This window comes from Zonotrichia albicollis, chromosome 1 (genome assembly GCF_047830755.1).
Source record: "Zonotrichia albicollis isolate bZonAlb1 chromosome 1, bZonAlb1.hap1, whole genome shotgun sequence".
Lineage (NCBI taxonomy): Eukaryota > Metazoa > Chordata > Aves > Passeriformes > Passerellidae > Zonotrichia > Zonotrichia albicollis.
The window spans coordinates 133372024-133397468 of NC_133819.1; the positions used below are offsets into that span (position 1 = coordinate 133372024).

Consider the following 25445-nt stretch of genomic DNA (forward strand, 5'->3'; position numbering starts at 1 on the left):
TGACTGCAGAGCCTTGCAGGAGACATGCACACTGTTGCTTTTATTTCATTGAATTTAGAAAAAGAAAAAAGAGGTTAAATCTACCACAACCAAAAGGTACCCAAAATACAAAGACTGCCCACACATAATCCCTGTTTTATGATCTGGAGAGTGCAGCACATTTGGGAGAAGTACCAAGTTCCTCTCCTGTTCGATACCCCAAGAAGTCTTGTCCCCAGGGGTGGTGTGACAGGACCAAGAACAGACCTGTAACGTTGGAGCTGTGCCACTGCAAAGGCAGGGCCCCCAGCCTCTTCCAGTGACTGGAACTGCCACTTCCAGCAACCAACACCAGTCCAACAAAGTCAACCTTTGCAATGTGCTTGGTCATACTTCTTTCAAATCATTCCTTAAGTGCATAGCTGGCATCTAAATCCATTACCACACTGATTTCAGAATTAGTCCTACAACTCCTTCTGCAGGTTTATGCTCCCAGTTTATCAGTATCTCCTGACAGTGAAAACACCTGCTGCTAAACTACATGTCAATATAAATACCAGCTGCCCTGTTTTCTCTCACCTTTGAAGGCCGATAGTTAAAGAAAATTAAACACAGACTTGAAGCTATACCATGTATTTGTAAATAAAATAACTTGACAGAACAAGATTACAAAGTATGACATGAGCCCTTTCAGAATGTTTTAACTACAAGAGAAGTCAATGTTCAGTCCATATTGTAAAGTTTTAAACATATCACTGAGGAATATGAATATTTCCATAAAACACCTTTTTTAATGCTTTTTAAAAAAGCTTGGACCATATACAACAATTTCAGGTGAAAAATTCCACACGCACACATTGGTTTGGTTACAGCTTCAGGGGTCAGTGCAGCACAGTGCAAGTTTCATTCACAGATAAAAAGATATATGAAGTAGGTACAGGTACATTCTCAAATTACAGGATGTGATCTAACTCTGAGAAACCCTTTTCCCACCACCAAAAGGTGCTGAAAAGCAAAACATATGGAAATCAAGGGGAAAGTACACAAGGAGATGGACTCTTTAATAAGACAAGTTAATATTTGACAGCTCAAGAAAGAGGAAACAATTGGATAAGGAGGAAAATAATTGTTAGTCATTGGAAAGTATGTATGAGGGAGGCTTGGACTTTGATTCCATAGAAAGACTGAAGCTAGCAAGTCTCCACTCCTAAAATAGAAATACCAAAAGGTACAAAAGGTAAGCACTATTAACACAAAGTGCCTTCTCAGAACAGCCCATTTTCCCTGCTGCAGGGTCCCCACTCCCTCATCTTTCAAGGAAAAAGTAAATGCAACTCTTTATTCACACTAATCTTTCAATATATACAACCTGGCAAATTTACAGAATCTTCCTGGTCCCAAGTCTGCATCAAAGTGTTTTTCCCTTTGTGTATTTATTTCCAAGTAGAACAAATACTCCTCAGTGCTTCTAAAGAAAGCCTTATTTTGAGAAATTGTCTAAGCTAAAAATACTGATGCAATTTTCACCTGAAGCAATGTCTTGCAAAGTATGAGTGTAGAGTGCCTCTCTATAGATGCTAAGTGCACCTTTAGCTACCAGAAATCTCATGGAGGGTATGGCTCTTAAGTACTCTGCTAAATGTTATAAAAAATATGACTGACACTTTCAGCATACAGAATGGGAGACTAGTGCAACATGCAGCATTGATTGTTTATTCAATAAATACTTCACCCAATTATTGCCAACCAAGGCAAACAGTGCAGAAATTGTCATGTATAGATACAAAGCTTTAACATTTTTTTGTATAAAGTCAGTCGCTACTATATCCATACAACTATTTCAAAGAGGTTTTTCTGCTTCAAAATTGAGGTTATCATTATAAAAACACAGAAACATATCTGGGGGTTTAACATGTCTTTGCAAGTGTAAATTCTGCATTTATACAGGAACATGACACTTCTGTATTCAAGAAATTAAAGTGAACACTATGATAGAGACATTTTCTGCACTGACAATTTCATGACAGTCCTTAAATACATCTCTCTTGGTCCTGGGTATTCATTTAAAATTAACTTGCATCTCACATTTATCCTGAGGTCAGCTGTGTAAAAAGGAAAGCCAGTTTTACAAGGATACTCGCAGGCTTCTTGTTCAAAAGATGACGTTATTTTTAAACAAGCCAATAAAACTCCTGGGGGAAAGAAAAAACCCAGCCCTCTCACCAGTGTTTTAAGAAAAAAACTTGTGACATCTTTGGGAATTAATTCCAAAAATATGTAGGCTAGCACACCCAAATGCTGTATCACCCAACTAAAATTTCAGTATGCATTTGCCAAATTTGAAACTTAAACTGTTCTGAAAACGAAGTATATAAATCCCCATGAAGAATCTCCCTAAGGTTCTCATCTCAAGATCCCAACCTACAATAGAACTTCTGCAAGGAGAAAGCTGCTGAATCCTGTGGGAATCTGCAGAGTCTTCAGGCCTGCCTGCACAGGTGAGGATGTAACATTTGAGTGTCCATCATCCAACATGGGGTACAGTTATGACCTTGTCAAAGCTCCACTTTGAACACAGCAGTTATTTTCAATAGCACCAACAATCTCTCAGATACCAGCATTTAGGCAAATACAGACATAAAATAGGTTTGTTTCCTCCTGGATCAGCACAATTGGTACAAGGCACTGCTTGGCATAGGAAGTCATAAGTAACAGCAAAACAAGAGTTCCCAAGTTTTGTGACATTTAGGTTTGTGCACTGGATGACTTTGTAATTAATTATATACCATGGCTAGAAAAATAAGACAGTCTACAGGATTAACAAAAACATCACCATCCCGTGCATGCTCAGTTTTCCTCCCTAGTTCTTAAAAAATCCCACATAACATACCAATGTGAAACATTAGAAAGTATGGGTTGTTAAATTAAGAAAGTACATTGCATTCTCCAATCTTCCACAAAAGTCTAACCCAGACACCACTCAAGTAAATGAAGTTGGAAAATATTCTAATAACATTTACACCAGTCTATCCCTGCAGAGGAGAAAAATAAACAACTATTGTCTAGAGAATTCATAGATTGAGGCACATTGAAGATATTCAGGCATATTTCATGGCTAGAACAGGATTTCTCTGAGGAACCTCCCTACAGACTTCCCCAAAAGCAGCTCCGTATGGTTTGAAACACAACTTGCAACACATGGAAAAACATTTGGTCCTTAATCGCTACTGTCTTCATCATCATCATCATCAGATACATCATTTAAAGATGACTTGGGTGACTGGCTGTAGGAGTCTGACCTAGCGGACTGACAGGCAGTCATCTCCCCCGTAGAAAGCAGATCATAGCAGAAGTCGCAGATTCTCACTGGCTTGGAAGACTGGCTGGGGAGCAGGAACCTCTTTTCCGAGCACGGCCCGCACACGACGAAGCCGCACTTGCGGCAGTGGTGCCGGCGGTTGACGGGAGTGAACTTGGCTTTCTGGCAGCGCATGCACACCGCGGCTTCCGAGTCCGGCACCCACACGGCCGCATGCTCATTGCTGGGGGTCTTCCCGCTTTTGGAGAGCAAATCAGAAACACATTTATTTATGTGGTTCATCCACTCCGACTTCTCTGTGGCAGTGGCAGCATAAACCGCAAAGGACTTGGTTGGTGTCTTGATAAGCCACCCGTTCCGTAAGTCTCCCTCATCCTGGATGGAATCAATAGTGACGTTCTCCAGTGGGATTATGTGCTGTTTGTTGTATTTCTTCTTCTGGATGACAATGTTGCCATAAACAAGAATGTCGTTGAACAGGAAGAACTGCCTTGCTTTGGGCTTCTTCCTACAGAGTTTTGTTAGGACTCCCTCTCCAATCAGAACACGGCCAGGAATAGTCAGGGGTTGACCAGCTGCTCCAAAGCAGTTTTCCACTATACTTATTCTTCTAGTATTTGCCTCGCTGTTTGCCAAGCGATCCACCATCTTTCACAAGTATCCTAAAATCAGAAAAAAAAGTTTGTTATTAAAAGAGGACCGAACTCGACAGCAAGCAGCCTTCCCCAAGGAAGGTACCAACCCTGCATTTCTTAAAATTCTAACAGGACCTGCTGGCTGAGAGGCACTGACTTGGGCTAAATTTAAATAAGTATTAACACCTAAGAATTTTTAGCAACCAGTTAGTCTTATTTCCGAAAACGAAAAATGCTCTATGCAGCTGACAGCTATCTTTATCACACAGACAGCACCTACAGCACTGCATTTGGAAGCCTCCAGCAACAAACCAGTTCCTCTTTAGTAAGGCTACTGCATCCTGATTTAATGCTCATATTTCTCTTTATATCCTCCTGCACCTTCTCCAGATGGTAACAGGAAGTATCATCCATCATTTCAAACTCTAATGCTACAAAAACATCAAGTTAACTGAGCAGCCTGGAGACCCACATTAGTTTTAGCACAACAAACAAATTATATAATTGCTGTTCACATAGGAAACCACACTCCCCAAACTAGCTCACTACTGCTCGTTTTTTCCAGTATGCAAACCTCAAATCATGAGCCAAAACCATGAATCTACCTGCTGGAAACATTTTGCACAGGCCACAGCTTGCACCCCCCATTATTCCTGCTTTCATGGCAAACTCTTGAGCCAGGAACAGGGTGTGAGTCATGGCTGGTGGCTCATCACCTGCTTTCTTCTGCCTTCATTTTGCAGGAGTTCCACAGTCTCCTCACCTACATGAGCCACATCTGCATCCATCACATTCAGGCAACCCACACAGAGGATAAGCCACACAGCTCACAATTGCTCCTGAGAAAGACTAAGTGACCTGCACCAGTTCAAAGTTTAAAAAAGATTACTTATAATTTCAGGAAGTGCTAATGAACTGTATGGTCCCATTACAGATTAAAGCCCCATCTTGTTGTTCCCCAAGTAGCAAGTAAGATTTTTTTCTTGTGTGAGATAGCTAAGGCATCCAACAGGGAACTAAAATTAAGAAGTCACTACAGTGATTCATATCTTGGCAAACCACTCTTTAGCCTCTTTTGCCCTAGAATTTTCCCAGGCAGAAGTCTGGCAAAGGCAAATCCTGCCAGCCTGATCCAGATCTGCTCCCTTCAAACCCCTTGTGAGCACAGCCATGAACCTGAACTGTTGTGCTTGATGGAGCAGTGAGACATTTGGCAGAGGCCAGTGCTATGGACAGACTCTCAGCACACAGAAGATGCTACCCCATGCCTCGCACGGGGCTCACAACGCCCCTTGCTACAGCCACAGCTTTGGACAGTGAAGAAGAGCAGAGCAGCAAGTACTCCAGGGCCTTCTACCTGTGCTTCACAACATGATCCCAGGGTGGGAAGTCCTCTACATCACCTACTTTTTCTTTAATCTGCACTGCCTGCCATGAATATAGCATCAGCCTACAACTGAGAGGAAACTGGGCTGAGACACAGCTCAGACTCCATCACTCTGCTACAACCTGATCCAGGCAATCTTCCTCCTATGAATCAAAGCACAGATACTTCCTTACAATATAGGGATGAAACATCTCACCAGGCCTCATCTAAATAAACATGTTACCTGTGATCACACACACTTTAAGTTACTGCTCTGAAAGAGAAATTAGTTTCACACTGAAATAGTTTGACAAGTGAGCTTGCAGATATAACTACCTTTTTTAAGCTCTGCACACATTATCTTGTATCGAAGATAATTCAAGACAGAAGAATCTCTAAAAGTTATTTCTCAGCACTGTTTTTGAATTTTCTTTACATGCCTCACAGCATTAGCACAATACATGAATATTGTGTTAACTGGTTTTATGGTTAGGATAAAGCCACCAAATACAAAACAATTTTGAACTGCAGAAGGTGAAGACAAAATACAAACTGCCAAGTAAAAAGTAGTAAGAAGGGAATGGAAAAGAAACTAGGAGCTTTTTTCATGTGTACTTGCTGCTGTCCTAGGCTCCAAAATCAAATTCAGGTGCCTGAATGCTGAAGTCCAGAATCTGGAACAACAGTTAATTGCCATTAACTGCTAAATAACCTTTCCCATTTAACAACATAAGAGAAATCAACAGCCTTTGCAAACATCAAAACTGAACCAACAGCCCTTCAAACTTAAAAAGCATGGCCTCAGTCACAGGGTCAGTCTAAAGTTATTTAGTAATCCCATGCTCTCCATGAAGTGGGAAAGGACATCAGTCATCGCAATGCAAAGCAGACAGCCCAGAAAACACATTTTTCTGCAGGTACAAATCAACATGCACCACTTATGAACTTGCACTTTTATACAAATGATCTACAAGTTACAGCAAGTTAAATGCTTTTGGCAGTCCACAAGGGGAACACTGCTGCCACCCTGCCCACAAACACAACCATACTGAAGGGTTTCAGGGAAGCTCCTGGTGGGAAGTCACAGCCACCTGTAGGAAGCAGTTGCTGCTCCACAGCTCCAACTCAGCCACTGCACTCCCCGCCAATAAACTGCAAACTCAGTTCAAGGCCACTGCAAAAGCTTTCAAAATACAAGTCACTGGGAGAAGAAAACAAGGACAGAAAAAGCTAAAGGTTTCAATTAACTGTTCCCTAGGACAATTTAAGAGAAAACAACTCCAACCAGGAATGTTTAATAATCATCATGGCTTGAAATCAAGAGACAGCTCCAGAACTTCTGCCTAAGACTATTTTGAGCTTGTTGTGAAAATAATCACTAACTGGACCTTAAACAAGAATCCTGGGAAAGTTAGAAACTATTACGAAAGACAAGATAAATTGCATATCTTCTAGATTGAAACCTTTTTCTGTGATGGATAAACATTCCCACCTGCCAGCCTCAAGCCCGTAAATGCCAGAGACTGCTGCTGCCAATTCCACCTTTCCAAGGCATTAATTGTATTTTCCTACACTAACAGATTGGACTTTTTAGAATAAGCATGCAGATATTTTTCTCTTGAGTTTTTAAAGAACTGAAAATTAAAAATCCATCTGAAATCCTATGCACACTAATGCTCATACACCTTCACTAGCCTTTTCTAAGAAAGGAAGTAAGTTCAGAAATGGAGGGGAAACTATCCAAAATACATCCTGATTACAAATAATCATGAAATGTGACAAAAACAGAAATACAAGAGAAGATATCCCTAACTGACAAGAGCTAAAGTTACAAGAAGTACGCCTCTCGCTCTCATGAGCACATTGACCAAGGAGATTTAAATTAAATACTGTTTGGACACACAAAGGAACTCTGAACCCCAAGATGTCACAGTCCAAAAACAAAGTTATCAATTACCAGTCTTTAAAAATTACAATCTTGTCTTAAAGCATATTCAGATCTATTGTAAGAGATAGCAGATCATCATGCCCTGGAACTGGGTGGCAATATCCTCCTCTTCCAGTTAAAGTTTATTCTGAAATTTCTACTGTTGGCCACCATAAGAAGCAGATACTTGATTACTGCCCTGAAGATGCAGGATGTCAAGATCTGATCAAACAAAGTGATTCCTGATTAATGGCAAATTGCTGAAAACATACCCAAATCCTTCCTCAAGCAAGTGAAGAATAAACCAGAACTACAGGCTTCAAAATAAAAGGTCAGACAGCTCCATTTAAGGGGAGAGTGTCTTACAGTTTAGTAAGACACTTACATAGTCTCCGTTTATGGATGCTGTGAAATTCATTCCCACTTCTATCATATGTGACTGATTTCACACTTCCGGCACACAAACTCCTAAAAGTCCTGAGGCCTTCATGCAAGGGGGACCCCATTTGTGATGGACTGCTGGTCCTCACAGCCATCAGATTCATGTGCTGTGTTCAGACGGCAGCACAATACTAGCTGCTAGTCAAAACATTTAAAAACCTGCCCCCAAACAAAGCAAAAGAACACAAACAGATCACTTTGTAAGAAAACTAGCTACAAAGAGCTACTTCCTAAGCAGGGTTTACAAATCTTTCCAAATAAATAAATCTCAACTTGCAAAATGCTGCGATACCTTCAGTTTGTCCCTCTCACACACACTCTTAGTACCTTTCCTGATGAAAATGCTGGGCAAAGGCTTTCATTTCCATGGCATAATATGCCATATAAAGGTGACAAAATACTCATGAAAACTAAAAAATACACAGAAAGCCCCAACTCTCCTACAACATAAAGAACCGTTTTTGACATTTAAGTTATATCCACTTTTATTTACAAGAAGTTTCAAGAGAAAGAACAAATCTGATATCAAGATCTTGCTCCTCCATTTCTAATTTTACACTTGTATCCTGTTGGCGAGAACAACCCCCTTCAATGTGATCAAACAACAGACATCACTGAAATTTCTGAAGAACTAACAAGTTATCCACTTACCTAAAACACAATCCATGCTGAGGAAGTCACACACTTACTACAGTTATTAACATTCCAAACTACTGCAGCAGGAAAATAATTCTGTTAGGGTTGCTGTGCACAGACAAGTCACTTTCCACATAATTTTTTCTTTCTGCCACTGTATCCTGGAGACCAAACCAGTGCTCTCCCAGGACTCAATGCTTATACAGTTCTTATTTAAAATAGAATGTTTATTTCAGATGCTAGCTCTGCTTGTGATAGTGACCAGACTAAACCGCACAGAATTGCTGCAGCTGAGGACAGACATAAGGAGTCAACCAAAAAGAATGTAACCCTGACTGACATGGTTACACCCAATTCACTACCAGTACATTAGCACTGTAGCAGTTAGCACCATAAGCAAAACCACAAATAACAAAGGTGCTGGAGGGGAGAAATGAGATGAAAAAGCTGTTGTGGCACAGTGAGGCAGACTGCATGCAGCTCAGCACTAAACATCTCCTCACCCCAGCTCAGTGCATACCACCATCACAAGCACTCCCTTCAGGCTGTAGGACAGGCACAGAGGGTGTGCAGGAGAGACACAACACAAATTCCCAAGTTTCTTCAGCAAGACAGCAGAACTGGCAGTGTTCCATTACTTTTGGCTTGAGCAAGAACAAAGTCCAGTGTACAGTCCTTGTTAACAACTGTTAATTAATTAACATCTGATTTTTAGTATTATTTTTCTTCAACACTCCTTCAAGGGAGAAAAATATTACTGGCCTTGTTATAATTGTCAGTTAATCTATCATCATCTTTGCAATTAGCTATTAGGCTGTTAACAACTACATTTAACACATTGTATTAATACAAACCAGGCAGTCTGTATTTCTCAGAGTATGGTATCAGGACACAGGCAGTTTATCCATTCCTATGAATACTCACAGTTAAAGTGACAGCTTTAAAGAAAAAAACTTATTTAAGCTGCTGCAAAAAGCACAAGAGCTCAGAACTAATCACAAAGAGGCCCATCCAGCCCTAAAGCTGCAGCAGGATCCTGGATGTTTCAAAGCCAGATTCAGTAACACAAGTCCAATAAAAGTGTCACTAACCACACCATCAGAATGGCCAAGTGAGATCTACATATGGGTGCACTGAAGCAAATCTAGGGAATAGACAAGAGTCAGAAATGGAGTACAAAAAAAAAAAAAAAGGCAGAAACAGCAGATCTAAATCAAAGCACATTATACCTTGCCACACAATAACATGTAAATAATTATCCAGTTGTCATAGAGAGCCCTTGTTCCCACACCTGCACATACAACACCAGCAACTCTGCTACACCACATACATTCAAATTAACCATCCTTCTTACCTAAAGGTAACATACATGCTTCATAAAAGTTTTTAAGTCTCTCAATAGCAGGCAAAAGTTACAGGTTTTATCATGTTTGACTCCACAACTTGAAGGTTCTGAATGAAACAGAAATTTCAAACAGAAATTCATTTTGTTTCATTATACTTAAATCACACAAATTAAACATATATGAAAGGTAGAGAAGAGCAAAAGAAATTTTTTGCAATTCAGAAACACATAAAATGTAAACCAAAGACAGATAAGAACTATCTGCAGACCAGATATCTACTGTGCATTAAATGACTGGTTTGTAAGATGACTCATTATTTGGATTCAAAGAGGAAAATATCACTTTTCCTAAAAAGAGTTCATAAGGCAGAATCAGTCATTCAGTTACATGGCAGTATTTTAGTAACAAGTTTAAAGTAATTATTATATATTATCACATCAGACTCATACAATTTTCCTCTTGCACTTTACCTATGCAAGGAAGACAGGCTAATTTGAGTTACAGCTGCATAAACACCAAAAATTAAGTTACTCAGACCCTCATACATCCCTCACTTAAAGCTCTGTCTGACACAGCAGTATCACTAGATTTTCTGACAAACTTCCAACTATACAGGCATCTCAGTACTGTTATACAATATGGTGATCTCCATCAATATATATATAATATTGCTCTTAAGAGCAACATTTGACATTTTGCACTTCTGCCAAGTAAAACACAAGTGTAAATTCCTGAAGTGCAACCTGTTTAAGGAAACTTCTCCATGTTTAACATGCTGAAAATAGTTTTAGTGTGGAAAATCGCTGAACTAGAAACACATACAGCAGATCTGATACAAGTGAGAAGACAAATCAGCATGTCTTAAATCTTACTTCAGCCTCAGTAGTTACACCTCCTACCCTGCATCCTTAAGTACTTCTGAGAAGGATGATATTGACTCTTGTCCTGGCTGGCAAAATTACATTTTCTATGGACTTAGATCTCATCAGCTGTAATCAGAATCCAAGCATTCAAAGGTGGCACAAGACACCTTTACAGTCCTTGACAGGTAGGGCCAATAACAACAGCTGGATTAAACAGAATATAGAAAGAGGCATTTAATTAAACTTTTATTTCTATAATTTAAAATATAAGATAAAATATTGAGGAAAATTAAGCGTTAAGTATCCATCAACCCATTTTTTAATCTCTTAGTATTTCATTCAATTATCTACAGTTATTTAAATACATTTGTAACAATTAACTGATGGCTTTTTTAGTGTTAATTATATATTTGAATTATTCACCAGTTGCTTTTTATTAAATAGTAAAAAGACCAATTTAAGCATAAAGTGAAATAAAAAAAATTTACCCACAAAAATATTATGTTGATAGGAGATATGGGTATGACAAATGTTTTCTAAAGGTCTTATCACTGCTAAAAGCTGACACAACAGCAACAACTAAATGCCCATCCTGTGCTGGAGCTAGGTGGATGCTATTTAAAACATAAGACAACAATTGTCACTTAAAGAGAAATACAGCCTTCTAACAAGCAGTTCTCTTAATGATTCTCTTCCAAAAAGTATTCCCCAAACTGCTGTATTTAATAAAGTCCTGCTATCACCATTATAACCAGCTAGTAAGGATACAGAGGATAACCCTGATAATATATCAAAGATGTATCAAGTGCAACAAAAAGCTCCATCACATACTGAAAAGAAAGAAGACCAGAGATATTAAAGAGACTTTATCAAGGTGCAGATGACAGCAGGAAATGAGGCAATAAGATCCCTCTGAACTTCGGGGTAGTCTTTATCCAGATAATCACTTCTGACTGACCTGGTTAATGGCTGCAGTGTTCAGAAAGCTACTGATAGTGGGACAGAAACTTTGACTTGATTTACAGACAAAAAATAAAAAGCCCTTTTCCTTATGGCAATATAAGCTACTGAATCTTCAAACCATTTCCCACACCCTTAGTAAACACTGGTATTTAATAAAGGCAAAAAAACTGCAAGATAAAACACTAGAAAAGATGATGGCAACACCAAGGCTGCTTCAGATTACAGATGCAAAGATGCTTGCAACGTTTTATTCTGAACACTATAAAGAAAGAGTGTAAGCAGCAATCAGTAGCACACTGGCAGGAAAGAGGGTGTTACTGTGGACCTCTCCCAAGACCCATTTTATGATTCTCATGATTTTTAGGATTTTCTATATGAATGCATTTTTTTCTTCCCCCCATGAAGACACATCTTCCTGCATTGTGCAAGCCTGTGGAGCAATGGCTGCAGTGTGGGGAAACACAGATTAGCTAACTCACCCCCTTACTGGTATATCCAGTATGACCCAGCAATCTTAACCCTTCATTTTTCTCAACCTGCTGGCCAATGCTGTGGCATCAACCACAGAAACCAGGCCGGAAGTATGTTCACAGCAACCACATTACTTCATGCTGTAATGTGCAGCCTGCGAATGCTCTGCCTTGACAGAACTTTAAAAACCTTCAGATTAATTCTGAGTCCAGCATACAGCCATGTCCAACTACATCATGGAAGTCATGAAAGCAAATCCATGCATTTGTCTGGTTAGATGTCATTATACACTATAATTACTATAATGGACCATATGACAGTTCATACAAACTGTAATTAACTGTTTTGTTTTTAACTTCTACACATGACTGTCACAAACCAAATCCTACTAAAATTCTTCTTGAAAGCTCAGTGTAGATACTCTTGTTTTAACTGGCTGACATCTTATAGTTTAGTAATTCTTTCTACAAATTACAGTTAATTTTTGTATATTCTAATTTCCATCTTACAAGCAAGGACTGTTCTTTCACTTTAATTCACCAGTTGTGTAATAATTGCTCATATAATGTAAATAATTCTAAATGTATAACAACAACCAAAACCCTCACTTTATTATCAAACCTGCACAGCAGGTGCATTGCTTTTCAAGTTTGCATTATCCAAAGGAGTTAGGAAGTCCTGAGTTAAGATTGCCCAGAAAGGCCAATTCTATCTTCAGGACAGAGAGAATTTCTAGGGAGATCTTTCAAGATGTATGACCTTATATCCCCTAACCCACTCAGAAGCTCATGTGGGAACAGAAAGCCATCCTTAGCAAAAGACTATTTGTTTTGCCAAGCAGCATAGGTATCAGCACAGTGAGAGCAGAGCAGAGCTGTTTTACTATCCAGGCTACTCTGCTGAACAACCACCACACTCCTTGAGCTGCTGTACGAAGGGAACACCATCCAAGTTCTACACATCAGCTCCTCACAAGGTTTGGTATTTAACAACATAAACCTCACCTGGAAATAGAACACCAACTTAACCTGCTTGTAAACAGAAAGTCCAACTCCCACATCCAGAGGAGCTATAATTCCAAGTAATCATAGAGGAGACACAAAGAAAGGCATGCGGAAGAGGGCTGTCCCACCAGACATGCCTGGCCTGTTTTAAACCTGCCCTGCATGAAGGATCAGAGCAACCACCTTGTCCATAAGGCCACGTGCAGGAACAGCAGCACCCCTGCTCCAAGCAAGAAACATGTGGCACCCATGAAAGAAACAGAGAAATGCAGAATTACCGAGTTCAAAGCTGCTCCCACTATCTTCTGCTTGGGGAAAACATGAAAGATGGAAATGCAAGCAGTACTAAAGGGTTTGTGCCACAGGGAAGTACGTGATCAGGAGTGCACTCCTAGACCAATTGGAAGGGGTTGCATTTCCCTCCTGTCCCCTGCAGCACCAGAATGCCCCTTAGGAGAGAAGATACCTCACTGCAGAAGTCCAGGAGGAACATTCTTGTAAGAGGTCCAACTTTTTAATGAAGTCAGCTGCTTATTACCACTGTCAGGCTTCTATTTACAATAAACCATGGTAGCTGGTACTGTTTTTGTCTTCTGGCATGACAGAGACAGAGCTGCTGCTGGGAAGAAACATTTAATTCTTCATCCCCCACCTGGCAGTCAGGGGTTGGAGCAAACAGAGCAGCTATCTAAACTAACTTCTGTGTCCTTACCCATCTCTTGATAAGCTGAGCATTTCCCAAGCACCTACACAGGCTTACATGGCTTTGAGCAGCACTTTGGGAGCTGAGGTACTGCCACAGCTAGAGGAGAAAATTCTTAACGCTGTTCAAGATGTGAAAGAAAAGGCCACCAGCATAAGCATGTGAAATAGCTAGAATTAAAGGAATTATTATAAAAGTAACTAATCAAAAATGTACACACACAAAAGAAAAAAAAAACTAAACCAAAAACACACACACAAAAAACCAAACCACAGTACACAGCCAAAAGCCCTGAAAGCTTGAATTCTGCAGAGATGAACAGGCAGGCCTGATCCACCATGAATAGTGCTCAACTTTGACAAACTTGTCTCTCAAAGCACAAAAAGCAAGATCCAGGCAACTACAGGCACAGCAAATACTTGCAATTGTCAGCATACTAAAACAGGGATAAGTAAAAAAGCTGGTATTTTGTATATCTAAAAATTATGTATTAATAAACTACATAACACAAGCATGCCCTTTAAAACTAATTAACAAACAACTGACTAAAATGTCCAGTATTCAGATCAAGTTTTTATTGTCATGGGAAAACACCTCAGTATTTTGACTTGCCATCTGCAGGTATTTAAGAGCACTGTCAGTGGTTTAGCTTAACTTCTGGTGCTAGCAAACTGCATCTTTCATTTTCACCAAAGCACTGGGGACATACACCACAGTACAGTCTCAAAACCCATTTCCACAGACCCGAAGTTCAAAAAAGCTGAAGTTCACTCTGAAGTTTTCCACAGTTCTAAGTAGATAAAAGACATCAGAGGAAACACAGCCAATAGATCAACACTTTACATGTGCCTGTGCAGAGGACAGCAGCCTGGGATCCCGCTCCACCTCAAGCAGCTCCACGAGACACGAACCCCATCTGCTGAGTCGGTGCCTAAAGGATCACTTGACCAGGCAGCGATACCAAACACCGGGATGTATTTTTCTGTTTACAATCAAACGTTTCCCTACTCCAACTGTTTAGCTGTTTGGAGAGCCTCTCCCACAAAGCGTTACTCTCCAGTTTGGAGCAGGGACAGGGACTCGCCCCTCCCTCGCAAGCTGCCTGGCCAGGCGCCGGCCGTGCCCCTCCCATCCGACACACGGCTTCCCAAGGAGCAGCTCCGCTGCTGAGAGCCCCTCCGGCAGCGCCGGGCCAGCCCCTGGACAAGCAAATTACTTAACAGACATACACACTTAACATTAAATGGACATTGGGTGAGAGATATTAAAAAAAAAAAAAAACAAAAACAACAACAAAGAAACAAACAAAAAACCAGCCAAAAGGACCCCACCAATTTCTGAGCAAGCTAGAGCCTGCTTCAGCTTTGTCAATCCAGTATAACAAAGAGAACCCACTGCATCAACATTTTAAGCTTTAGAAAAGACCTATTTAAATTCTTTTGAGGAGGGGACGCAGCATCATTAGTATAGAACAGCTGCATCTGTGTTTTTCTACAAGAACTATTGCCAAATCCATCTTGCAAGCAATTTTCCAAAACCAGATTGGCTGTGTGGTTTGTTGTTGTTGTTGCTGTGGATTATTACAGCACACACGGAGATAACTTGTTCATGGCTACCCAGCCCTCTCAGTCTATGTGAAAAAGAGGATTTGGTTTCCAGTGATTGAAAGAAATTGTATTTTTCAGCATGCTTCTTGCAGCAACTTTAACTGACAAGTACAGAACATTCACAGAAAAATCGCTATGCATCTGTAAGACAGAAGTATACATTAAAAATAGCACCTCCTGGATCTCAGGGCACCCGCTTGTTTCAGCACCTAAGAGCTACCAGACCAGCTACATGTTCCAAAGACCTTCATCAGTTCACAGAATTCACTTTTCCTTTTTTTTTTCCCCACAAATGCAGCCTGTTCAATGGCTCATGTACTTTTATTATGCACAGGTACTTAAGACAGTGTTAAAAAAGAAAAAAAAAACTTTCTGTTTTAAGTTGTTTTACGTTTTCTTTGGTTCATTTTTATTACCATTACGAGAGAAGTTACTGGCTTAACTAACAGTCTAACAAGGACTAGAGGACAGGTAATAATTCACAGCATGACCAAACTAGAGAGAGTTACCAAGTAGTCAGAGCCTGATGAGAGCCATTAATTTTCTACAAAGTACTACAACACAAAAGGACTTTCACTTTTAGCAAGCCATGTTTTAAAAGAGAGCAAAGTTTTCCCATGGAGTCTCACAATTTACAAGCACAGCAACATAACATCATTGCTATTTCATTTTTATTATATCAGTCTTTTTCACCTGCATGTGTTCTTTGAATCCTGTTATAGGAAAAGAAGCTGCACAACAAAGAGGTTTCTTTTATCAGCTCAGTAATTTTAAGCATTTCCACAAAACTAAACAAGACAAGCCAAGTAACAACACTCAACCTTCTCTTCTCTAAGCAGGTGCGATCACCTCAACTTTCTCCTGCTCCTGACCCACCTAAGCTAAGAAATTTCTACTTTGAGGGGTAACCCTAATAATATATCATACTGCAGAAATACTTTCAGGAGACCAGGCAGCTGACTGCTGACCTAACAGGATCAGACAAAACACACTGCTGCAGTACACTCTCAATATTATAGCAAGAAAAACAGAATATACAGACATACTGAACTCTTTCAAATTCTTCACTCCTTAATTAAAAAAAGCTCCAAGTAACTTCTACCACTAGTTCATCAGCAAGAATGGACTAAGGACAAGTATGACTGGTTGCAGGGAATCCTTCCCCTACTATTTAAAACCACTGAAACAAGTTGCCCAAGTTTGTACCAAAAATGGCTCATACCCCAGCAACCATGTGCAGGGCTGGCATCAGGAGATCCCAGAGGTGCAGGCAGCCAAAACACAGCTTAGGGCTTGGAATCAAACTACACGTGATTTTCAGAAAGCTTGACAACACTGAAGTGCTGCAATCATGGACCTGTCACTGCTGATCCCTAGCAGTATTTAAAATATCTTTATCCAGCATTATTTAAAAACACATAAGCCAATATGGCAAGGGTTGAATTCTCTTTGAGCAAAGGACATAAGACCTTTCTTACATCAAATGCTGCTACCTGGTGAAACATGGATGAATGATGAAGGTCTAGAAAAGTGACATGTGACAGCTATTAATAAAAGCCAAAAGGAAACCTATAACAATGATGCCATAAATAAAATTTGTCACTCTTCAATGTAACTAGCTCTTCAAACATAACCTGTGTGTTAAAAGGGCAGTTCACTCGCCTCCATGCTGTTACCCTAGATCAGAGAGAGGGGTGGAAGGGGAACTAATCACTGACACACACAGCTTTCAGAACAGAAGTACACTGAAAATCACTCTCAGAAGTTTTACATTACCAAGTATTGACAGCTAAGGCAGGAGAAATTTAAAGCAGAAGGAGAAGAGTAAAAACAAGGAGTTATTTCCTGGAAGAACCCCTTAATCACAGTAGCTTACTGTAGGTGATGGCCTTCCTGGGAAATGCACTCACTGGCCCTTTTCCCTTTCACTGCTTGTCAGATGTGTTGGATTTATTTTAGTTATATGGAAAGCAACTGGAGTACAGACTATACAGAGGACAACTGGAAAACTGCACAAAAGTTTGCACTGAAGTTAACCTGCACTAGGAGATGCTGGCAACCTGAACAGCTGTGTGTATGGTACACTGTTAATTTGGTTAGCAAATTATATGTACACTTTAGAAATGCAGATGTTAAAGAACATGCTGTAACTTTTCCTTTTTCAGAAGGCATACTAAGCACTTAAAAGCAAAACAGTTACCTCTAGACGATATGCTGGAGGCACAAGAAGCACTTAAAAAAAGCTAAAGCTGCTGATACAAAGATCCTATTTATCACTATTTAGCAGCCCCCTGTGTCTGCTTGAATCAGTAAAATTTCTCAAGAGATTGCCTCTCAACACAGTAAATAACTGCTTGCACGTCATCTTACTAATTCACCCACATTCTTACAACCCCCATTACACTGGGGATTGGAGGGCAGGCTGATGCAGCAGCAACATTCCTGTATTGGAAATCCTTAACTTTCAACTGTTTTTTCTTCTTTTGGCACATGTAGCAGGATTCTGGGACAGTCTGACAAATGCCAAAATCCTGCTACCTTACATACACAATATGCTCAACGCTGTTTTACTGTAAAATAAAATTATGCAAAGAGGAAAAAATAAAAAGTCACTTCCTTCCATTTCATTTTTTAAATCCTTAAATTATTTACAATCACTAATAAAAAAACCCAATCAAATTAACAAAAAAAAAAATCTCATCCAAAGAAGCAATACTCTTACCTATGTATGCAACTCAAGTCAACATGTGTGCATTTCTGACTATGTAGCATTAAAGGAAGGCTGAAAAACACACAGTACTCTTCAATAACACTTCTGCACAATAATGTTTATTTTCTTAAAGGGAGAATTTTTGTCCTGCAAGTCTCAATCAAGCCACTTCTCATGTGTAAAGACTCATTTATTTCAACCAGACTACTCTTGCAGCCCTGAACTTGCAGGACTCTACTTGCTAACATAATCATATCTTACAGTTCATGACAACAATAAAATAATCTTTAGTAAAGATATTCTACCACACCTATCTATAGAGTAGTTTTTCACCCCTCTCAACTATAAAAACAAGTCTTCCAATGAATCACAAAGACAAAAGTCATCCTACAACAGCAAACTTGGCACTTGCAGCATTAGGGAGAAAGTTTTAAATACGTGTTTCTATTTCAGAAATCCATATTTGCCTGTATGTATTCTCTTTTGGAATATCATACTTTCATCCAAATACTGAATTAGTTCATGAAAGTAGTAAAATATACATATATAAGCATGATCTATAACTTAAAAAAAAAAACAAAAATTAAATGGAAAAAGTAACCCTGAATATTAACACAGCTTAAAATAATCACAAACGTACCTTTACAATTTGAAGCTGTACAGAACAAAGTTCCATTTTCTAGTACAAAATCAAGAATCTGTATTTCTAGCCTATCATCATCTAAGAATTGTATTAGTTTTTAATACTGGGATTTCCTTACTTGACATCACTCACTAACAGGTTCACTTTAAGAACAAAAACTGGCATGCCATTTTGTTTGCTAGGACATCACTTCCAACATTTTATCTAATATACATTTTCAGAAAATCAGGCCTGCAAGTACTAAAAAAATAAACTCTGCCTTATCTATGTGCCATGCCTTGACCCAAAGCTTTCACTTAAACACTTCTAGCCCTCTTTGGTGAAGACAAGCCACTAAAAAAGCTGTAAGTGCATGAAACCAGTGTTTGTACTCTGCCATAATTGCTCTCATGGGGCTTTTGGCAATGCGCTGTCATATCGTGCCTCACCTGAAACTGCAGTTCCACCTCTTTACTGCTCTGAAACTACCCTGCATCCACTAACCACAACAGCGAAACTTAAACCCACCATAGCTTTTGAATATAGCAAATAGTTTGCCAATGATATTTTTTGTAAACTAAAGGGGTTTAGGATACTATGGATAGATCCTTCTGTCACTCTGGGGACACGTCTAATTACTGCGGTTGAAGCTCAGCCCTTGATTAAGGGAGACAGGACAAAACTCTAGCTGAAAAATTATTTCATCACTGCACCTAATGAAAACTCGCTTTTCAGCTAAAAAGATGCTACTCTCTTTCTACAGAGCACAACATGAAAACTGAACCAGCTTCTCCAGCTAAAAATTTCTACACACCAACTCTCATTTAGCATTTAAGGGACTTCCTCTATATGGGCTTCTATGTAGAGCAAAACGCAGACACACCAAACGGCACACAGCTGATTTGCATTCAGAAGGAAGAATTTGGGACTCAGGCACACAGCACTTCACTTTCACTGTTGTTTTCAACAAAATTGGTGGCACTAAAACTCTTGGGAAAGTATTATTTAAGAAAGTGAGCTGATATAAAAGACATTTAACAACACTGGGATTCCTATTACCCACTGGGATTAGTCAACAGTATTTAGATTAGAGGCTAAAAGCAAGAGCACTGCCTTCCGAGCTAAAGAACCGATTCCATTCTGCATGCTGATGACTGCACACAAAGCAATTAATCTGCAGGATCTCAGCGCCGATTATACTGCTGTCTTTAAATACTTCCCTTCTTTCAGACAGGCATCGCTAAAATAATTCAATATACAAGTATCAGAATTTAGGATCTGAATATTTAAGTTCTCCTCATTTCAGGAGAGAAAGAGGAATTTGCAGTCTCACTTCTGAAACAGATTCCTGCGTTGTGGGTCTGGTTTTAGAGTCACTTTGCCTACTGTATTAACCTCATCTGACCTTAAGCTGTTAGGCACATTGAAGCTTCAGCTATAGTGTTTCTCAAATAAGCATCAACCCTTTCAGTAACTCTTAGCACAGCCTGAGGACAGCCTGAATTAGAACTTAATGATGCTTCTGGAAGCATTTGCATCAATTGAGCCAAAAGACAATCCTTGATCTCTGGTTAAAGATATAAAAGGTCCTTTTGGTTATCAACAACCATTGTACTGATGCGTCATGTCAAAACTCGAGTTTACAGCTATTTCCCTTAGTAGGGACAAAGCCGATGCCAGGACGTGCTGCTCAGCAGACTCACCCATCGCTTTCTTGCCGTGATGAGCAGTTCTGCCTTTTATAAACATCGGTGCCTATGAACATAAGTATTTCGAATGAGGCGAGAGGAAAAACACGCAGCTGTCTTTTCTCGAGCTACTTTCAGAACACAGCTTATGAGCAATACGTATCTCCGGCAGAGCAGTTACATTCCCCTCAAAACAGGCGAATTTCATACAGGGAAAAAAAAAAAAAAAAAGGCACCTTATGCTCGCAGCCGCACGACTCGCGGTTCCGCTGTTTTTTCACAACAGTGCCAACACTTTTCGAGCGACTCGCTCTGAGAACGACACGGAGTTTCCCCGGGCGAGCGAAGGGTCGGGGGCAGCGCGGCCCCGCCAGCCCGCCGGGGCAGGAAGCGCCCTCCGCCCGCACGCCCGTCCCGCCGCCTCAAGGCGCCTCGGCGGAGTCACGAGTCGAGGAGTTTCGGGCACTTACGTAACGCCGCGGGCCCGCCGCCGTTGTTGTTTCTCCCCTTTCCCGAAGACGAACTCGTTTCCGAGACCCCCAACTCCCTCAGTGCCCTGGGACAAGCCAGCGTCCGCCGCCGTCGCTTCCTTCCCCAGGTCCTGCCCGCCCCGCCGCCTCCTTCCCTCCCTGCCGGCGGGACGCGGCGCTGCCCCAGCCCCGCGGCGGGACAGCGGAGCCCAGCGCCGCCTCCCACCGGGGAGCTCCTTCCCCCCCCGGGCAGCCCCCGGTTCTCAACATGGCCGCGGGAGAGGGGCCGGAGTCCCGGCGGAGAAGGGCTCCGCAAGGAAAGTTTCTCTCTCACCCCCCGGTCGGCCCCGACCCAAGCCGATCCCCAGCCGCCCGGAACACGGCCGGACAGCGCTGCTCACCCGGTACAGCCCGCTCCGGCCGCCGCCTGCCCTATTCGCCGCACGGCCGCGGTCATACACCCCGCGCCGGGGGACGGGCTCCGGGACCGCGCCCGGCGGGGCGGGGCCGCCGCCATCTTGGGCGGGAAGGAGTAGCGCCTCGGCCGCGAGCTGCCGGCCCACAGAGCCGCCCTGAGCGGGGAGGGCGGGCCGAGCTGGGGCGGCTCGGCCGATCCCGAGCCGTGGGTGGCACCTCGTGGGAGCGGAATGCTCCGGGCAGGACAGCTCCTTCGTCGGGCTTTTCTAAGAGATGTTCTTTGTGGACGATCGCAGGTTTGTGCTTAGCTCTGAGTATGCTCGCCCAGAGGTAATTCGGGATGGGCACGTTTTTAACCACCTCTCTCTACGCAGCAGATGGAAGGGAATTAGTAACATGTCTCAGTCTGAAGAGTTGCTTGTAAGCCTGGAGAAACTATAGCAGAAGGGCTCCCACCAGAAACACTGTAAGCACAAGGAGCCCCTTCCACCTTCTGTGTCGGAATTTTTTGTGTGTACACATGGAGTCACCCAGAGCAGTATTTCCCAAATCTAGCCGGCTGCTCGGCAGCTCAGCTGGTCCTCCAGGGTTTCCAGCCATTGATGGGTGCTGTCAGGGGGAAGGGGGGCTGGGAGGGTTCTGGAGAGTTTTGGAGCAAGGACAGGTAACAGGGTACAGCACCATTCACTTCGATGGTGTTGCTCCAATGCCAAAGTCTGCGCTGGAAAATGGCCCAATGGGCTTTTTTTTTTTTTTTTTTTTTTTTTTTCAAGAAAATTTCACTTCCATGTAATATGGCAGTTTCATTTTTCAAATTTCACATTATTGAGCAATAACGTGGTTGGCTTTTCTGGGGATTAAAAGTAGGTAGTGGGGCTTTCCAGTAGTAATCATGAAACTGCTGAACTTTCTGTGACTTTCAGCTGGATTTTCTATCCCAGCTCAGACAGGGACACACATAGGCAAGAGCCACATCACTGAGCTGGATTTCTCCTGCTGTGGAAGAGGCACACAGGAAAGGGAGCAGGACATGGAGGTCTGAGCACCCTGTAGCATGACAGTCTGGCCTTCCACTTCCCCCTCAAATCCTTCCAGTGTGTCAGCCTGAGCTGTCATGTAATTACTCTTAATGCACTGATTTATATAAGGTGTGGGCCAAGCTGTTTAACATGAGTTTTTTGGAAACAGGTGCTTGTGGCTTAAGCCGCAAATCTCAGATTGCGTGCAGCAAGGTATATTTGGCAGGTGCTTCATGTGTAAAGAATTCGGGCACAGCCAGTATTTAAATTGGCCACGAGTGTCTTTATTTTGAGACTTCCAGTTGCAGAGAGATCTTCACACCACAGGATCTTTTATGTATGGGCTGGGATGGTTCTTGTGAACCAAAAAGATCTCTTTGTGTTGTAAATTTCTGTAGATTTTTCTTGTCCTCTAAGTCAATTTTCTTGGCACCAGAAGAAGCTTCATGGTTAATTAAATTTTCTTTCATGCTTACAAATAATTTTGTAACACCCAGCCGAGTTAAGATGCAGGAGAAAGTTGGATGCAGGCAAAGTGAAGCAGTCCTAGTGTTTTTGCCTGCATGTCTGTGTTTTAAGTCTCACCATGAAGTGCAAACTGACATTGTTTTCTGAAAGGCTTGCAAAGTGTAACTAACAGCAGTGAGATGCTTTTTCTACCATATGCAGTCATGGAAAATCAGCACAAGACCTTAACTCGGGTTAAGAGAAGAATAAGTAACCTAAGTAATAAGTAACATAAGTAACAGGTTGTCTGAGGAAGGCTAGGAACTAAAAGTGACTTCATGTTATCATGCAAAGCAACTTTGGTGCTGTGAAAGCCTGCCATAATTTTTTTCTGTTATCTTCCTATACCTTCAGAATTCTTTTTTTCCTACTCAATGGGATTTTTTTTTACTCTATTCAGCAAGAGGGGAAAATAAATCTGAAAATGGTCTGTTTGCAAATCCTCAAACACTTCTTCCTAAGTATAAAAAAAGTAAACATTTGACCTAATTTTTAAATAGTTTTCAAAAACTTGGCTAAATGCCAGTAATTCTTGCTTTGTATTCACTATATGGAAATGTCATACAGATCATGTGTGTTGGTTTCAATGGTGGTTTTTGTATTTATCTATCTTTGTTCTTATATGTAGACTTTGTTAGTAGTGCAGAAGCACTCTTGAAAAAACTGGCTGTACAGAGAAGATGCATAGAAGGCAAAGAATGGGAGATCATCCAGTGTCTACTGGAAGAAGTAGACACTAATTTACTTTACTATTTCACATAGAGTGATTATTTGTAATTTTAATGTAGCTGAAAGAAACTTCTTCCAAAGCATAGTGTAGTCTAAAGTGACATTTATTTTTGCTCTCTAATTATAATCTTACTGTCAGTTTGCCAGAGCTGTGCTTTAAGGGTGGAGGAAATATCTTCTTCACAAAATATGAAATAGCAGTGATATGCTGGAATACATGTCTTACACTGTGCTGCCTTATGATTTTTGAATGGGCACTGTTTGCACACAGCTGTATCAGGGCTTGCATTTTCACTTCAGATCTTCACAGGGATCACATAAAAATTGAAGGAAATCTGTCTGGGCTTGAGCCAATGCAAATAGTTGTTTCAGTAAGGATTTTTACTTCATCATGTCAGTGAGACATTTACACTATTTATGAAAATCCCCAGTAATGGGCTGTCTACAGCTCCCTTGGCTTACAGGTTTCTCTCCAGCAATTTGAAAATTGCTGTGAATGTTTCCTTTGTGTTGACATCAAAATTCTGTTGGAACCTCTTTGAGGCTGCAGCTTTCTTTAACATATAAAAATGCTCCAAAATCTTCAGCACTGTTGAATAGGGTTTTTTTAGCAGTAATAAAAAGTAGTGTTAAGAAAATTTAAAAGTAATATTTAAAAAATTTATAGAAACCAGCATATATGTAGGTTCGGAGATTTACTGTGTAAATCCTTTAAAGGTGTCTTGCCTTTAAAAGCTGGAGTTTGAGTTTTTTTCCCTTAGAGTTTCATGTATAATGAATTACCTACTGGTAGTCAACTGCAGTTTGCCTCATGGAAGTCCATTTGTCTCTCCCACAAGCTCTGGGGTTTTTTTCAAATGCTCAAGCATCAGTTTTGCAGATAGAACTTGCAGCTGGAACCTTGCAGTGTTTGTTGTGCTTGGGCTAGAATAAGAATCTGTCCACTTCTGACAGGTGAGTAACACCTGAGTTCTGTGTTACAAAATGAAATCATTAGAGATTTAATTATTAACATGATATATTCTTGGTCAGCAAAATTCAGTCATGGTATATTCAAATTAATAGTAATTTAATTAAAAAGTATTACAAACAATGAAAAGAAAATCTTTGTCTTTTGCTTCTTTATTAAATGAAATTCATTTTGAAGCAGCAGCATCTTGGCTTTTCCAGCTGATGGAAATGCAGAAATGCAGAATACCTTCCCAGCTTTAGAGTACTTCTTCTTTGTCACCCTCAAAGGGAGACCAAACCCAGAAATTTAAAGCTGTTTAAGGGGCAGTTAAATGCTTTACTGTCAAATCTTACCATTTGTGAAAATGAGAATGAATATGCAGAACTGGTGATTTCTAAGTTATCCTGGTCTCAACTTCTGCACTGGAAGTTTGTTTGGCTCCACTGTGTTGTGTGTGACACAGCCCTGCTGGTATCTCAGAGCTTTTGGATGTGTCCTTCTGGAATGTTACTATCTTTTCTCAATGTTTTGTACATATACATTATCCTCTTTATGAATTTCATTTGCTGCCTTGTTGAATTGTGAAGGAACCCATTTTGGCTTTTCTCACACTTTTACTGCTGTGTTGTCCATGAAGTGTTTGGCTGAGGAGAGCTGAGCTGTGAGTTTTACGGATGGGGGTTATAATAGGCACTTTTCCATTATGATTTTTTTCTTGTGTTTTTTTTTTTTCTTAATTGCAGAGATTTCCTATTCTATGGTACACCAGGGACTAGAAAGACACTGGCACCAGACATTTGCTAATGAATGTAGCCAGGGTGAAGGGGGAGTAATCTTTTTTTATGAGAAATGTGTAACCTGCCTGAGTGAATGGGTAGGATAATATGAATGACAGTTTTGTTTATTATTTGAGCAGGTATGATTGAAATGTGCCACATGTTCTGAGTTGTAACTAATTTTCTGTGCTCAAGAAGAAGTTTTGTCATGTTTTGTCAGGTCCTTCCACAGAAATGGGGCTGTCAGTGCTTCCTTTTCCAGTGGGGTTTTGTGGGGCTGGAAATCTTGGGATGT

The 25445-nt window shown here is 40.8% G+C and overlaps 2 protein-coding genes across 5 annotated transcripts in view; one reads left to right on the plus strand and one right to left on the minus strand.

Moving 5' to 3' along the window:
- Nucleotides 1-21297, minus strand: PLEKHF2 (pleckstrin homology and FYVE domain containing 2). Of its 4 annotated transcripts, XM_074554855.1 has the most exons (3): nucleotides 21152-21263; nucleotides 20296-20347; nucleotides 1-3960 (listed from the first exon to the last, which is right to left on the minus strand). In XM_074554855.1, the coding sequence occupies exon 3, from the start codon at nucleotides 3944-3946 to the stop codon at nucleotides 3197-3199; it is 750 nt and encodes a 249-aa protein (XP_074410956.1). In that variant the 5' UTR covers nucleotides 3947-3960; nucleotides 20296-20347; nucleotides 21152-21263; the 3' UTR covers nucleotides 1-3196. The 4 variants fall into 4 exon arrangements, with proteins under 4 accessions (XP_074410956.1, XP_074410941.1, XP_074410949.1 ...); XM_074554840.1 differs by lacking the exon at nucleotides 20296-20347 and having other exon boundaries at nucleotides 21152-21297; XM_074554848.1 differs by lacking the exons at nucleotides 20296-20347; nucleotides 21152-21263 and adding an exon at nucleotides 20751-20887.
- The window catches only part of LOC141730959 (uncharacterized), a 20684-nt gene continuing 15455 nt past the window's right edge, over nucleotides 20217-25445 (plus strand). The window contains exons 1-2 of the mRNA XM_074552623.1: nucleotides 20217-20250; nucleotides 20598-21463. Of these exons, the coding sequence (XP_074408724.1) occupies nucleotides 20217-20250; nucleotides 20598-21286 (723 nt within the window). The 3' untranslated portion in view covers nucleotides 21287-21463. The remainder of the gene's footprint in view (nucleotides 20251-20597; nucleotides 21464-25445) is intronic.